The sequence below is a fragment of the Rhyacophila brunnea genome, unplaced genomic scaffold, assembly GCF_057557595.1.
Source record: "Rhyacophila brunnea isolate RB1 unplaced genomic scaffold, BYU_Rbru_1.0 scaffold_3, whole genome shotgun sequence".
NCBI classification, from domain to species: domain Eukaryota; kingdom Metazoa; phylum Arthropoda; class Insecta; order Trichoptera; family Rhyacophilidae; genus Rhyacophila; species Rhyacophila brunnea.
The window spans coordinates 18,383,625-18,398,058 of record NW_028232965.1 but is presented as its reverse complement, the minus strand read 5'-3'; the positions used below and the strand labels follow the sequence as shown (position 1 = coordinate 18,398,058).

The 14,434-nt window shown below is 34.4% G+C and overlaps 1 protein-coding gene and 1 long non-coding RNA gene across 2 annotated transcripts; both read left to right on the top strand.

Annotated features, from left to right (window-relative positions):
- Window positions 1-9,292: 9,292 nt before the first annotated feature.
- On the top strand, window positions 9,293-11,021 carry LOC147068009 (uncharacterized). Its single transcript, XR_015071320.1, has 2 exons — window positions 9,293-9,385; window positions 10,740-11,021. It is a non-coding gene; the product is annotated as an uncharacterized LOC147068009 (long non-coding RNA).
- A 211-nt stretch (window positions 11,022-11,232) lies between these two features.
- LOC147068008 (uncharacterized) lies at window positions 11,233-14,100 on the top strand. The gene is made up of 4 exons (XM_085952225.1): window positions 11,233-11,492; window positions 11,871-12,075; window positions 13,028-13,181; window positions 13,554-14,100. Exons 1-4 carry the CDS (start codon window positions 11,378-11,380, stop codon window positions 13,725-13,727), a joined length of 648 nt encoding a protein of 215 aa, XP_085808351.1. The 5' UTR covers window positions 11,233-11,377; the 3' UTR covers window positions 13,728-14,100.
- The last annotated feature ends 334 nt before the right edge of the window (window positions 14,101-14,434 follow it).

The following is a 14,434-nucleotide window of genomic DNA, read 5'->3' as shown; positions in this document are numbered from 1 at the left end:
GCACCAACGTTGAAGACTTTATTTTTGGATAAATTAGTAGAAAAGTAGCGACGATTAATCGCCCTCCGGACGCTCAATTTAGGTCACCGCAGGGAAAATGATTGCCATGCATAGGTACGAGTAGTCACCGAGTCCATATCTACGAGATTTCTGAAACTATTGCTATCACAAATGAATTTGTGTACAATATCCTTCACGAAAAAAAAATGAAAAATCTGTCGGTTCGCTAAATTTGTATCCACTACTGTACACTAAAGGCCAAACATCAGTTAAAACGATAAACCGGTGAATGGGGAACTGGTGAAAGACCGTCTTGTCTGCTATGAAGGTAATGGTCACTATTTTTCAGGATTCATTACGATTGATTACTTGGAAATTGGGCAAGACAATAACAGGGGCCTATTAGTTTCTCATCCAGCATAATTCAGCATACAGACTCAGTCCCTTGAGACTTATTCCTGAACATATTTAAAAAAAAAATGGCTCAATAGGAAGAAATTTTCGTCAATAATTCAAGAAGTAATCGTTTTTTAGAATTCAGCAGCGAGTGTGCAGCCCTAAAATTATCATACAGGTGTAAAAGAGGGTCTTATATCGAAAAATATAATTGATTTGTTCCAAAGATATGTTATACTTACTCGATTTCCAACAAACTTTTCAAACTACCCTCGTATTTAAAAATAACAGCACAATGAATAGTAATTATTTTATCTCCACTTTTTTCGTAGTCTTTGACTTATTGAGATTGAAACTATGGAAATTTCCAGAATAAAATAACACACAACCTACATAATACGTATACCTACCTACTTTAGTGTATGGTATTATTAATACTGCAAATATGCTAAAATTATATTTTTGTTTTTTTTATATAACATAGATATTATAAGAAAACATGCAGGTACTTATGTAAAAAGATTTATTTTGGGTTGATAAAGTTGTTACGACTAAATGAGAAACGAACAAAATATCAACAAGAAAATTTTCCAGTCACGCATTATCAAACGTGACATAAAATGTAATCCGACTGCGAAGAAACTGATAATTATCAACTCGTGGATGGTTTTTATAAGAATTGTTTGTTTTGGTATGCATTAAAAAAATCTATAGACAAAACTTTTTGCCAAATGCGCAAATTTCGTAGTTATCTTATCACATAACATGCCAATTTCATTCGTATTTTACACAAATTCTAGTTGAAAGATTGATGATTTACTGTCTCTTTCATAACAGTATTTTGTTTATGAAATTACTTTTATGAATTTGAAGTAGACGCCGTTATAGATTTTAGAACGACTCTTAGATTGGGTGACCCGGGTGTACATACATATAGGTATTCCGGTGTTTTTAATATTTTATCCCGTTCTAAAATTTGTCGAAATACTTTCCGATATGTTACTCATTTACACAATAAAATTATTGGTAAAAATCTGTATTCATAACCCAGATAAATTGCACAAAAAATCGCGTGGAAAGACGAAATTACATACCCTTTAAAAAAATCTTTTTAATGCTAAACTTACCTCAGTTGAGGCATGGTCTAAAAAGATCGTGGCTAGGCGATGCGCGGATTGTGCAAATGACGCATGCCGAACGAAATATAATTTGTCATATAAATCCAACATGCGTCCATTTAATGTCCTGTTTATTGTTCTATTAGTAACAATAATAATATATTCATTCACATGTTTTCTTTTTCAAGTAAATGGGTAACGTTTTTTAGTCATCTTTACACGATATAAGAATTAATACCCCCATCGCCATCACGAAACAAATTGACGTGTTCACAGCTCGACGTTCGCTCTCCGATTGCCAGCGAGTCCAAAATTTCGTCGCACCTATAGTTGAAAATTGTTTGCCGTATCACTGAAGTACCGTCTTAATCCATTTTGTAAAAATAAAATATCGAATGAATCAAAAAAACCCCACTTGTTTCTATCAACAGATGACAGTCATCAATCATCATAATACTGAAAGTGGTTAGCGTCGAAAATGTCCCATATTCCCATTTTCCAAATTTGGCTACCCCACTCTTGGTACATAATAATTCGCTAACCCCCATGGGCCTACGACCCCCCAGATGGATGTCATTACTGCAGAGCAACTTTATATAATGTGATTCAATTACTTTTGTGGTAGGTAACTGTTATTAATTTTATGTAATCTATCTCTCACCTTGCAAGGTCAATAGCAATTTGTTATGACTGCTCAGCTACACTTACAAAAATGTTTTAGTAAACGTATGTATGATATTGATATACATTATCCATAATAATATTGCACATACACACTTAGGCAGCTGAAACATAAATTTTGATGTAAGTATTATATTTTGCACATATATTGTGACATATACAATACCAACATAAACAAAATGCTTTATCAATAATATACGTACGAAAATACCTTTTAATGCTGAATCAAAATTAGATTTCTATCATTTGTTTATTTATTATTTTCTTACATGTTATTATATTATGTTACGTAATATAAATATATATATATAATGCAAATGTATTTAAAATAATATTTACAGACCTTGTAGGTACCTACTATTTTGAATTCATACACACCCTCTTTTAATTTTAATATAACAACACAATCATAATTGGGAAAATGACTATTTACAATACGAAGAAATATTATTACTTATATCAGGAGGTAATTTTCAAAAGTGCTCAACTCAAATAAAATATTTTTAATGGCAATACTATTAAATACCACTCTCTTGAGAGTGCTTGACAATAATTATGTAATTTTGAGAACTCATGAAATTCAACATCAAATACCGTAAAAAGCTTACAAATAGTGGACAAATTTTAGATAGCAATCAAATCCAGCAGGTTTATTTTCAAACAGCAACCGATCCATTTCAACCAATCATGTCATTTTAAAGACAGATGCCATCTTGCTGAATCCCATCCATTATTATACGTGATTAGAGAAATGATGCGATTGTTTTATTGCTAATAAACACAAACGTTTTAGGAAGGAGGAATGAAAATACCTATTGAATTTTCTCACTTTGTCAAAAAATGGATTCGCCCAATTTTGAAAACACCTCCTGATAATAATTAATAATTATAATAATATGAAATTATCAAAAAAGAAAATCTTCATATAGGTATAGAGATAGAGCGAAGACTTACTCTGGAAGAAGATATAATTATTTGCATCAAATATATATTTTTTACCTAGAAATTATCTTCTCCTGGATAGGACTGGATGCAATGATATCCACCTACGACACCTACCATAGAACTGATTTTTAAACTCGGATTTTATGATTTCACATGCTGATGTAAGTAGGTAATGAGAACCCTCTTTTTTTAATAATATGCTTAATGTCTTCTCGTTTATGCATTATTCTTTCTCAGCTATGTCTGGAGCTCGAGGGTTAGTCTCGAGGACATTGCCCTGGTTCATGTAAAAAGGTAAATGTGTAAATTTGGCAGACAGCTTTAGTATGTAAGTAACATTGAGAAAGTGCGGGTTCACGATTTTACTGAGGTCGGACATTAACACGAACTGAAAGAAACCAATCATTATTCTTCAATAATTACCACAATAGCTCTATTAATTATTAATTATCTAACGAAGTAAATTGTTTATTATTGATCCATTTCTAGAGTAACAAGATGACGTCCCAACTTTATAAACGCATGCAGTATTTTTAATATTTGCATTGAACGATTACCTTGACATAATAGTCATATCATAATTCATAACAATCATAACTTCATAACAACTAAACATTGTTTTGCATAAGCTACCGTTGTTTCAACGCTAATGCTTAAAATACATAGTACCTATGGTACCTACTTTAAAAACATACATTTACAAAACTCAAGGCTTTTCTTAGGATACACATCGCAGTGTACATTGAAACATAAATTTTAACACTAACTATACATACATATCATATGTAGCCTAACTAGAAGCCGAAGGAAAACTGGCACACCACCTATCTCACGGTCAGGGCTCGTATTATGAATAAAAAATGTATTTCTCTACCTACCTTCTAGTTACGAACATATCCGTTTCTAAACAAAGTAGTACGTGTGTTTAGAACAGCGTTTGTCAAACTTATAAAGCCACAAATCTGCGAAGAAAATCCCGATATTTTTAAAATATAAGCTTCCTTGATTTTGTATGGGAATTTCCTTATAATTGTTCCAGCCAGGGAAATCGGACTGCACGTGGATTCAATTTGGATTTTCTCTTCTTAACGTACCATTTATTTGAGTTTGGCGATCATCTTGATGATACCCATTAATGTATTTCGTTTTTAACCTACGACCACGAGCAGGCACTTTCTTATTCTTCTTTCCTTACGTTTAGTATAATATTTACCTGTCAGATATAGTTAAATACCATTGAAATTATAATATTGTATTAGAAATACACGTATGAAATAGTAAGTATATAATATAAGTCATGGAAGTTGTAAACATCCATTTGTGGTTTTTAAGGAAATAAATCGTTAAGTAAATTGATGTCATAACTCTTGATGTCTTTATCTTTAATTCAACATGGAGTTAACTCGTCAATCATCATTTAATCCGCATACTGTGACGTATTTAAGTGATTTTAAAGTAGGTATACAAGTACGGTGGTGGCGAACCTATGGCAGGCGAAAGAGTTTTATACACATGAAATTAAAAAAAAAAGATGAATTTGGGCACTTGCGATGCTGCGTTCGTTGACAAAGTCGCCCGGGAGTCCTACAATAATATTATATTATTCATATTATGAACAAACTTCCGAAATAAATGGGTTTTCAACAGTAACATTTTTTGGTTGGTCATAACTTCTACGTATATCTATTTATGATCAAACATCACACTTGTATAGGTTTTCGCCAGTAGGTATATATCATTTATACAATTTAAGTCAGGGGGGGCAAACTTTTTGGATGGAGGGCCAAATTCAAGAATTCAAAATGAGCGGCGGGCCTCAAGTAAAATACTAATTTTAGATATACACTATTTATTATCACGAAAAATAAACATTACAAAAAAAATTAATGAGAAGAATGAAACTGTTGTACATTTTTTAACATTTTTTTAAAATTCGGGTGTTAACTTTGTAGTTGATATTCTCAAAACTGCTTGTAAATGGGCATCGGAGATATTGTTTGACCGTAAAGAATTTTTATTGAGGTTCATGATCGAAAATGTTTGTTCACATATATAGGTTGATCCAAAAATAACGAACATTTTTCTTGCCGAATTGCCTTGATTGGTCGAATTTGTCTGAATTAAGGGCATTGTAAAATTTGGAGATTTCTTCACGACGATACAATTCTCTTAAATCAGTGTCACACTGCAGATCAATAATCTCAAGTTGTAGCTCTGTCGGTACACTATCAATATCTATTGAAAATGGATCGCGTAGTATTGCTAAACTTGTCTCAATTTTTCGGAAGTCGTCAATTCGAAAAAAGTCGAAAAGTCGAAAAATCGTCATTCAGAGCTTTAATAATTTTACCATATTCTTCAAATTTATATTCTGGTATATTCAGAAACTTCAAAGTTGGAAAGTGGTCCACGTTGTTATTCGATATTTGTCGAAGGAATAACTTGAGTTTTAATTGAAATCCATTCAAACTGTTTTCATATCATGGGCATATATTTTTTGTCCTTGCAACGCGGAGTTAAAAGTATTTAAATGTGTCACGATGTTCAACCTAGAAAATAGTGGTTACATAGTGTAAGACGAGACGCAAGGAAGACGTACTGAGATAATACATTTACGAAACAACAAATTCTTCAAATTTTAATCTATTGTCAATATTTTTTAAAAAAATATAAAAAAGTTATTCGTAATCAGAAGTACAATTAATGATGGCGGGCCGCAATAAAATACCCGGCGGGTCGCAGTTTGCCCCCCCCCCTGATTTAAGTGATTACAACTGCATTTGAATGTAAACGTATTTATTTTATAAAAACTTTGTTTTTACCAATAAGTGCTTTTAACATAATTTTATTTTCATTACCATTTTATGGAGAAGTGGGGTAATGGAGTAAAGATATAGATATATATTTATATATACTTATCTGTAAATTTGTACAATACAATACTACTAATAGGTACACACAATATTCCGTACATCATTATTTATGATAATATATTCTTTCACAATATTGTCCGTTGACACGCCACCTATTATTATTTGAAATATTTTATTAGTTTTTGGCAAGTAAGCATAAAAATGTCCGCCATCGCTGGTATAAGACATACTCCAGAAAACTCATTTTGTTACTTTAGTAAGGAGTCGGGAACTATTAATACATACAACCAAATGTGACCAACGTACATATTTACAATAATAATATGTAATGACATATTATTTATCTAGTTCTGCGAAACATATCGTTTATGGTGTTAGCTCTCAGTTCTTGGATGAAATACATTGTATTAATTTAAATAAAACACAATGTAGTTCTAATTTTACTTAATTTAATGATAAATAAAACTGATTTCATCCGCATTAACCAACTTCACCTGTTGAAAATGTCCCTTCGAAGCGGACAAAACCAGTCTTGTTTACTATTAAATTAAGCGGAATTAGTACTACGTCATATTGTGTTTTATTTTAACTAATTCTACTAAAGGTATTGAATCTTCTTCCATATAGATCATTCTATAAAAATCGCTCCCCACAATATCGCTCCCCACAATAGTTTGTATGAAAATTGGAGATGCACGAAAAAATGTTGCCGACACAAGTTGAAAATAGGTAGGTATGTAATATAATAATATTACATACATATTACGCGAAACATTTGAGTACATATATGCTTTTAATCAAACTATTATACTAAGTGCTCGGCCGTAGTGGTTTGGCGGGCGCGGCTCGACGGCGTCTTGCGAAACTCAAACGTTTAACCGTGTGTGTGCATTATGCCCCAAAAAAGACACTGTCTACGAACATTTCACACACGGTTATACGTTTGAGTTTCACAAGACGCCGCCGCGCCCGCCAAACCACTACGGCTGAGCACTAAGATTACTAAGTATTGCATGCCCCCCCCATGCTAGGATCTTTGGCGGGCACCCCTACTTATATCTAATAACTTAATACATCCATTTGAATTAAGGAGTTGTCGAGTGTCGACACACAATTAAAATTTTTATCGTACAACCATATAATTTTATGTAATATCATTATTGAAGGAAAATAGCGTCGCAGGCGACTTTTTTTACCATTAAAGCAAATTTTTGTTGTGTGTTTATCTCGCTTATCTGGTCGACTGGCCTCGCCGGGCCTCTCCTGAGCCTGGGCCCCCAGGCTAGAGCCCTGTCAGCCCCCCCCCCCCTTGTGGGGGTCATGAAGTATTGTATCAATATGATATATTAAATGCTAAACAATTTTGTACTGTACCCATCTACAAAGTGAGTGCTTACAAAGTATCTTTATAATAATATATTGTGCATCTTATACGCACCTACCTACTACGTAGGGTTTTTTTTATTTAGAAGTCAATAATAATAATAATTATACTAGTAAGATACCTTGAAACAACGCAGATTGTACAATACGTATAATACCTATTTCTGTTTGATTATCATGTCGTAGTATTGTAGTTTTTAGAATATTTACATACTTTGCTAAACTTTAATCTTAGGTACTCAATTTTCCGAGACACAAGACTATTTTAAATTTGTAAACATACACATGTCTTGCTTATAAATAATATAATAAATTATTATCGGACAATTATCACTATGATACTATTTATCTATTAATCACGGCACCTCCAGGTGTTTGGAGATATAAATTAATTCAGATTTTATATTATTTTTACAATCGTTGGTAAAACAGTTCAAAGTCAATAACGTATTCGCAATATCTGTAGTTTTCTATTTAAATTATGATAGTAGATTAAAAACTTTTTTGTCAATTTCTTTTGCATAGCTAAATAAATTTTAGATAAACTCTCCGTGCTTGGTAGGGCAGTACTTATTAGTATTAGATGTTGACGAAGACCTTCTTGTACCTACCTATAGAGATGGAGACTAAACGTATGGAAGTGATGGCAAAAAGAATCATCGTTATCACTAATTTTCATACAAACTCTGAAGATGAAAGATTGATTTAGGTTTTTTTTTGCATACAAACTTAGCAATTAGGTACGTCAAAATGAAATTGCCTTCCGTGGTGTTTACAGAAAAATCACAGAAGTCTTCATTTGGAAGAAGGTTTACATTTGGTTTTGGGAAGCCCCCTCCCTATCCTTCTCATTTTAATCCGTACATAATAAGTATTATCTATTTTATTTGACTTTGACGTTCTAATGATAATATGTATTTATATACATAGTAGGTAATATTTATTTTTTACGTTTGTTTATTCGGCATTTTTTGTTTGAATTGTGAGTAATTTATTCATCAAGGCATTATAATTTTAAAAGCTTCAGGTTGATCAGACGTGGTTTAAGGTACTTGAAGGCCCGGGGCGCCGAGAGGTTTAAAGATGCACGTTTTCAGTGTTAAACATACAAGTGTTCGTATTTTGACATATGATTGTGTTTTATACGATTCGATGGATTTTTTATGCTTTTAACACTCAGAAGTATTTTGTCGCTGTCTAACGAGCAACCCAGGGTCGGATTTGCTATGTGGCTATAGTACAGGGACACCAAATTAGTAATCCATAAACTTAATAAGTTAGTGGATGACTTTATACAATTTAATGAATTACCTAATTCAACAGGATGGCATTATTTATCAAAATACGGGTTGGGGACAAAAAAAAGCAAAAAAATATATGTTTTAACAATGTTTCTTAAAAACTACATACAGTGAGATACGTTTAAATGTGTTGTTTATGATGATTATAAATTTATAACTATTCATAGAATTTATAAAAAAACGTAGGTACATTTTTGATGCAGCGGTGTTGTATTTTGTACAACAAAAGGACACGGGCAAAATCTTCCGTTGACCCCGTTTTATTTACATTGTATATGTGGCCGTATTCAAACATCCGCTAAAAACTTACATATCTATTATTAAATTATCATGAAATCATCACGTTTCCGGTTTTTTTCAAAACAAATACGTCAATATTTACTATTACATATGCAGACGAAATTATTATCTACCATATTGTCGTCATTAATTTATTAAACCCACTACAACCACAGGTTTAATTTGTATTTGTGCAGTTATGTAGAATACCTACGTAGATATTTTTCAATTGAATGACTGAGGCGCGAAGAGGGAAAGGAGGGGAGGAAACTTGTTTTAAAGAGCCCCTCTCGTGGCGAGTAGACAAACAGTTTGTGTCTGACTGTCAATCGCAAAGCTTGTGCCAGGAGAGTTTTACAAGAAGGGGCGAATATTTTTTTTTTTAATTTGGCTGTTAGCCGTTGTATGGGTGAGTTTATTACAATAATATTTCATTTAATACAGTATAATTTTAACTATGTTTAATTAAATATCAAAAACAATTTTGATTTAGTGGCCTAAAAAGAAATCCGTTACGTGAACAATGAACTGTGTCAAGCTAACGTCACTCGTTTTCAACACAGCACAGCTTGAGATAATTTAACATTATCGTTGTTTCATTAAAATGTTAAATAGTATGCATCAAATACAATGGTATTCTAATTATTCAAAGAAAATATTAATACATTTAATAATTTTCAATAATCAATGTTATACGGTGCAAAGTACTCGTCTCGACCTTTGTTCAAATCAGTGAGGTTTTGCTAAGGAGCGTGTTGGTGTTTTTTTTGTCTTGAGCAGCGTTTTGTTATGGCGTCGTATCGACCGTCGGGACGCTCACGTGGCGTCGCGACGGATCTACTCATTGGCTTTCAAACTGACGTTTGCGTCATAGGAAAATGTTTTTGAAACAGATACTGCAATACTATGGCGATGTTCTCCATTTCTGACGTCCACGCTTTTAAATGAACTAAAAGCGTGGCTACCCATTTCCCAAAAATGAGGACACTTTCAAATTGCGTAAGTCTTCAATAAATATTTCAAACAATCAACATTTTCATAAAATATTTAAAAATCAATATCGCGGAATAGAATATACGAGTATGTAGATAAATAATTTTCAAAGGGGTTTTTTTGTTAGTAGGTCATGAAATTACACGTTATGTTATCCAGTTTTCCTGATTTTCATGCATATGTATTTACTTAAATAAATAATGATAGTTTAATTCTATGGTTATTAAGAAATACCTGTTTAAAATATCCGATAGCAAATTTACGCGGAATAAATAAAATTACCTATACTTACGCTTCTGGGAAATCGTGAGTCACATTATTATCAGCTGTTTTGTGATCGTGCGTACGTCATTAGAACATAATTACTGTACATATTGGACTTATGATGTCGTCACTGGTAATTTAATAATTTTTCTAATCCCAGGAAACTATTCGCACTACGTCATATTTTGAATATTAGCTTTATCGTGACGTGCATTTTTGTAAGTAAATTCTAAATTTAAGAAAGAGCGTTCAGAACAGAGATGTTCTTCAATGCCTATTCAAATTGAGGTGAATTTCTAAACAGCGTCAGTATTTATTATAGTATGCGAATCGATTACAATAAGTACCTACCTGTTTCAATGCTACCAAACAATATCACTACAACTACAAATCGCTTTGCGGTACCCATGGGCCATGGTGCAACTGTAGAATGATACTCTCTAGTGAGTGTCTACCTTTCTTACCTTTAATAGGTAACAAATTACTAAATGTGCTTTTTTTTCCAGAGCGTGAAAAATCATCAATATTAAGTGCAGAGTGTTCGGGGGCTCCGGTTCCCGGCGCGGCGAGCCGCGAATATGACGAGTCCGGCGGCGCGCGCGCTTCGCCGGCGCCCTCGTGCGCCGAGCGGGAGGGAGGAGACGCGCCCTCCGTGGGCCGCTGGGGATCCGAATGGCCGAGTTGACTCGAAACGCCGAGAGCAGAATCCGCCGCCCGCCTGACCGGCGCCTGGCCGCTCGGTCATCCGCTGCCGCTGCCCGCGTGGGGAATCCCCCGTCCGGCGACCCGCTTCGCGCGGTTAGCGGACTATGAGGACCTCGCCGGGAGAGCGGAAGCCGCGCTGCAGCGTCTCCTCCTCGACGATAACTACGATACCGTCAGCAACTTCCGCGCCCTCTGGGAGGCTTACAATGCCGCCCGAAGGCCGGGCCTGCCCGCTTTCTTCAGGAAGTACCGCCCCCCGATCAGGCCTCATCGCCACACCTGCGTCGGTCTCGGCCTCGAGCTCCTGCGGCGCTTGCCGCCGGGGCTCGGGCCCGCTTTCCTCGTGTCCTGCGAGGAAAGCATAGACGACATCAGGGACTACCTGTCGGGGGACGCGGGGCCGGAGCTGATCGCAGATTCCGTGGAGAAGGAGCACGTGATGGTGGCCATCCGCATCGTGGTGGACGGGCGACACGGCCTGATGCTGTGCGACCCCGGCTACCACGTCGCCCGAGTCATCACTGTCATGCACGATCGCTGTTATCCTCATACAGGTGATTGACTATTCTCTTTACACCTCCTCACTGCTGTAGGTACCCAATTACGCACGCAGACAGATTTGCAAGGTCACTCAAAAAAATGCCACCTACTCACTGTGATATTGAATGTTGCAATTGATTAAAAATAAAATACAAAACAATTATTCTATATTAATTTAATTAATAATTGATTTGAAGTGTTTCTTATGGAATTTTGAATAATTCGAGATTACAATTAATTCAATGAGTGCCTTTTCTTTTTAATTATTCCTAAATTAATGGTAAAAGAATCCTGGGAGTAAAATACAATTATTGTCCGTGAACCTCTAACAATTATAATATGGCTCTTATTAATTAAATAAATACAATAATTATCAATAATGTTATTTTCAGGTTGGTTCGTGCAGTCAGATGAACCTCATTGCAAAAAAGAGTACAACTACAGTTTCAACATTAACAACCCCGGTTATGTGGAGTGGGCCGAGAGAGAAACACGCGGGACGAACGTCAAATACCAAACATCTTTGGTGTATGTCGATCGACCATTTTGCAGTGCAGTTGACGTGACTGAAAGAAGAAATTTGGTTTATAATTTTAGGTAAGTTTCAAACTGCTACCTACTTTGATTCGATCTCTGAATTCTTTGACATACCTGGACAACAGATTCAAGTCTATGAAAGTCTATTACTTACTCCAACTTACGCTCTGTGATATTGAATAAAATTAATATTCATTATGACATTACAACACAGTAATTATTATCAAGACTGGATTTACATTTTAAAGGGTTCCAGGCTGATACTTAGTGGGCTCCCAAAGAAACTCAACTTATTATTAAAACCTAATTTAGAAGGTTTATTTTTTCATATGTATTTGTTTAATCGTAATTTCTATGACTTTATTTGTCGGGCTTCTGACCCCTATGCAGCCCTAGTAATTACATACTTAACATACTTTGTTTCATCACAAACATTTGATTGTGCGGATACGAGTATTTCCTTTAGAATCTTGAATAATTCAATTCATCAATTAGATGAATTGCAGTGTTTCACCCCTGGATTTTTCTTTTTATCCATTCCCGAATAATACAAGAATGTGAAAAAAATACTGGAATTTAAATGATTATATACGTTCTTTTTTTAGAATCATGATTAACCATGTCCTTGCTTTTTCGCACAAGGTAGTTGTTAGTAATTTTGAACAATCACAAACACCCAGGCTTTGAGAAAAACACATACATATTGTGTCCTGACCGGGAATCGAACCCAGAACTCTCGGGTGGAAGGCAAGCGCCTTACGCACTGCACCACGAGAGCTGCCGATTATATACGTTTGCAGTCCACCCCTTGGTATAGGTAAATCATTCTACAGTGGCACTATAGGCGACAAGCGGTTGTATTGGAATAGTTTTCTGCAATGCTTGTTTCTATGCTAGTAAACAATACCACTACAACTGCATGGTGGTTTTATCGTGTACATGGTGCCACTGTATACTGATTTACCTATAATAAACATCACCCTTATGTAACTAAAATGTTTATTTTTTTTAGGAGTTTATTGACAAGAAATCAGAAAGGACAGTTAGTGGCCGGTATTTACTTCCCTGTGGTTACAAAGGATGGCTTGTTCACCTTGTTTTTCGAAGACAAATCAGGAAAACAAAGGATCAAATACAAATTTTCCATGTTCCTCGACACCGAAAAGGTAAATCTACATTTTCTCAAATACTTAATTTATTTATTTAAGAAAACAACATTGTGGACATAAGAAATCAAAATTCAGGATGTTCACAACATTTGCCAACAGTTCGCGAGCCTCCTTGAGCCGTCCTTGAGAAAACAAACCAACAATGAAGTACTATTTTAAGCTGCCTCATTGTTACTTTTGTTAAGGACAAACACGTAAAACCTTGTAGTTCTCCACTCGCGAGTTGATTTTTTAAATTCATATATTTTGCAGTTATTGTAATGAAATCTTTTGAGTCAAGCAAAAACCCCTTTCTTTAAAATGGTGAATGAATTTCTACTATTTGGTACACTGGAAATACATACTAATAAATTATTTCTTATTTTTCAGCTTCCCGACCAAGTTCAGGATCAAATATCTCTGTGCAACAATCAGATGAATTATGAAGATGGAGAATTGCTGAGTATGATAACAAATCTGGCTGAAATTATGACCGACGTATCTTTCATCGGCCAAGTTTTGGCCATCAATGAAGACATCTGTTCTCTGTCAGCTGATAATTAAGTTTAACCCTAGGAAGTTGAATTTCTGGCCATCCTTACCGAGAATATTTTTTCGCAAATTTTTATTTCGTATTGCGTCATCACTTGTTTTTATTTATACATTATATTCGGTTGACGGTAGTTTTAAGTTTAAGAAATCATTTTAATTTTCCTTCTATTATTTTTAACTTTTCAATCATTGTTACACTTAGCTCCCTTGCAAAATCTGCAGATTAAAAATTATTACTCTTTAAATAATGGTGATAGGAAATACCACACATAATAAATTAATAATATACAATATATTATATACAAATTGTATTCAATATCTCTTTACTCTTTAAAATAAATTTATAGTTTCAAAATAGACAATCTTATTTGTTTCAATAAACTGTTGAATTGCCGAAATATGCACGGCATTTATTATTTTGTAGAATATTTTTGAGTTATTAAAATTTCGTAACTGAATAAAAAAATATTTACTCCTAATAATGTGTTTTTTATGAACCCATATACTGGTACTATTTAGAATTTACATGTTACATACAACCTTGCCCACACAGAAAATGCATGACAAAAAGGTAAACTATCATTTTCACTCCTGAGCGAAGCATATAGGTCTGCACAGAATTAACAGACTGTTCTTTTCTGTAGGACCCAATGGCCCAACCCAATGGGACTGCGCTCTGAAAACACCAGACATTGAAAAAATATTAAACTGCCATGAAG

Bases quoted from the DNA above. Each gene is read 5' to 3' on its own strand.
- LOC147068008 (XM_085952225.1), top strand. From the start codon at position 11,378: ATGGTGGCCATCCGCATCGTGGTGGACGGGCGACACGGCCTGATGCTG. The intron at 11,493-11,870 runs GTGATTGACTAT...TGTTATTTTCAG, and splicing joins TCGCTGTTATCCTCATACAG to GTTGGTTCGTGCAGTCAGAT. The intron at 12,076-13,027 runs GTAAGTTTCAAA...TATTTTTTTTAG, and splicing joins AATTTGGTTTATAATTTTAG to GAGTTTATTGACAAGAAATC.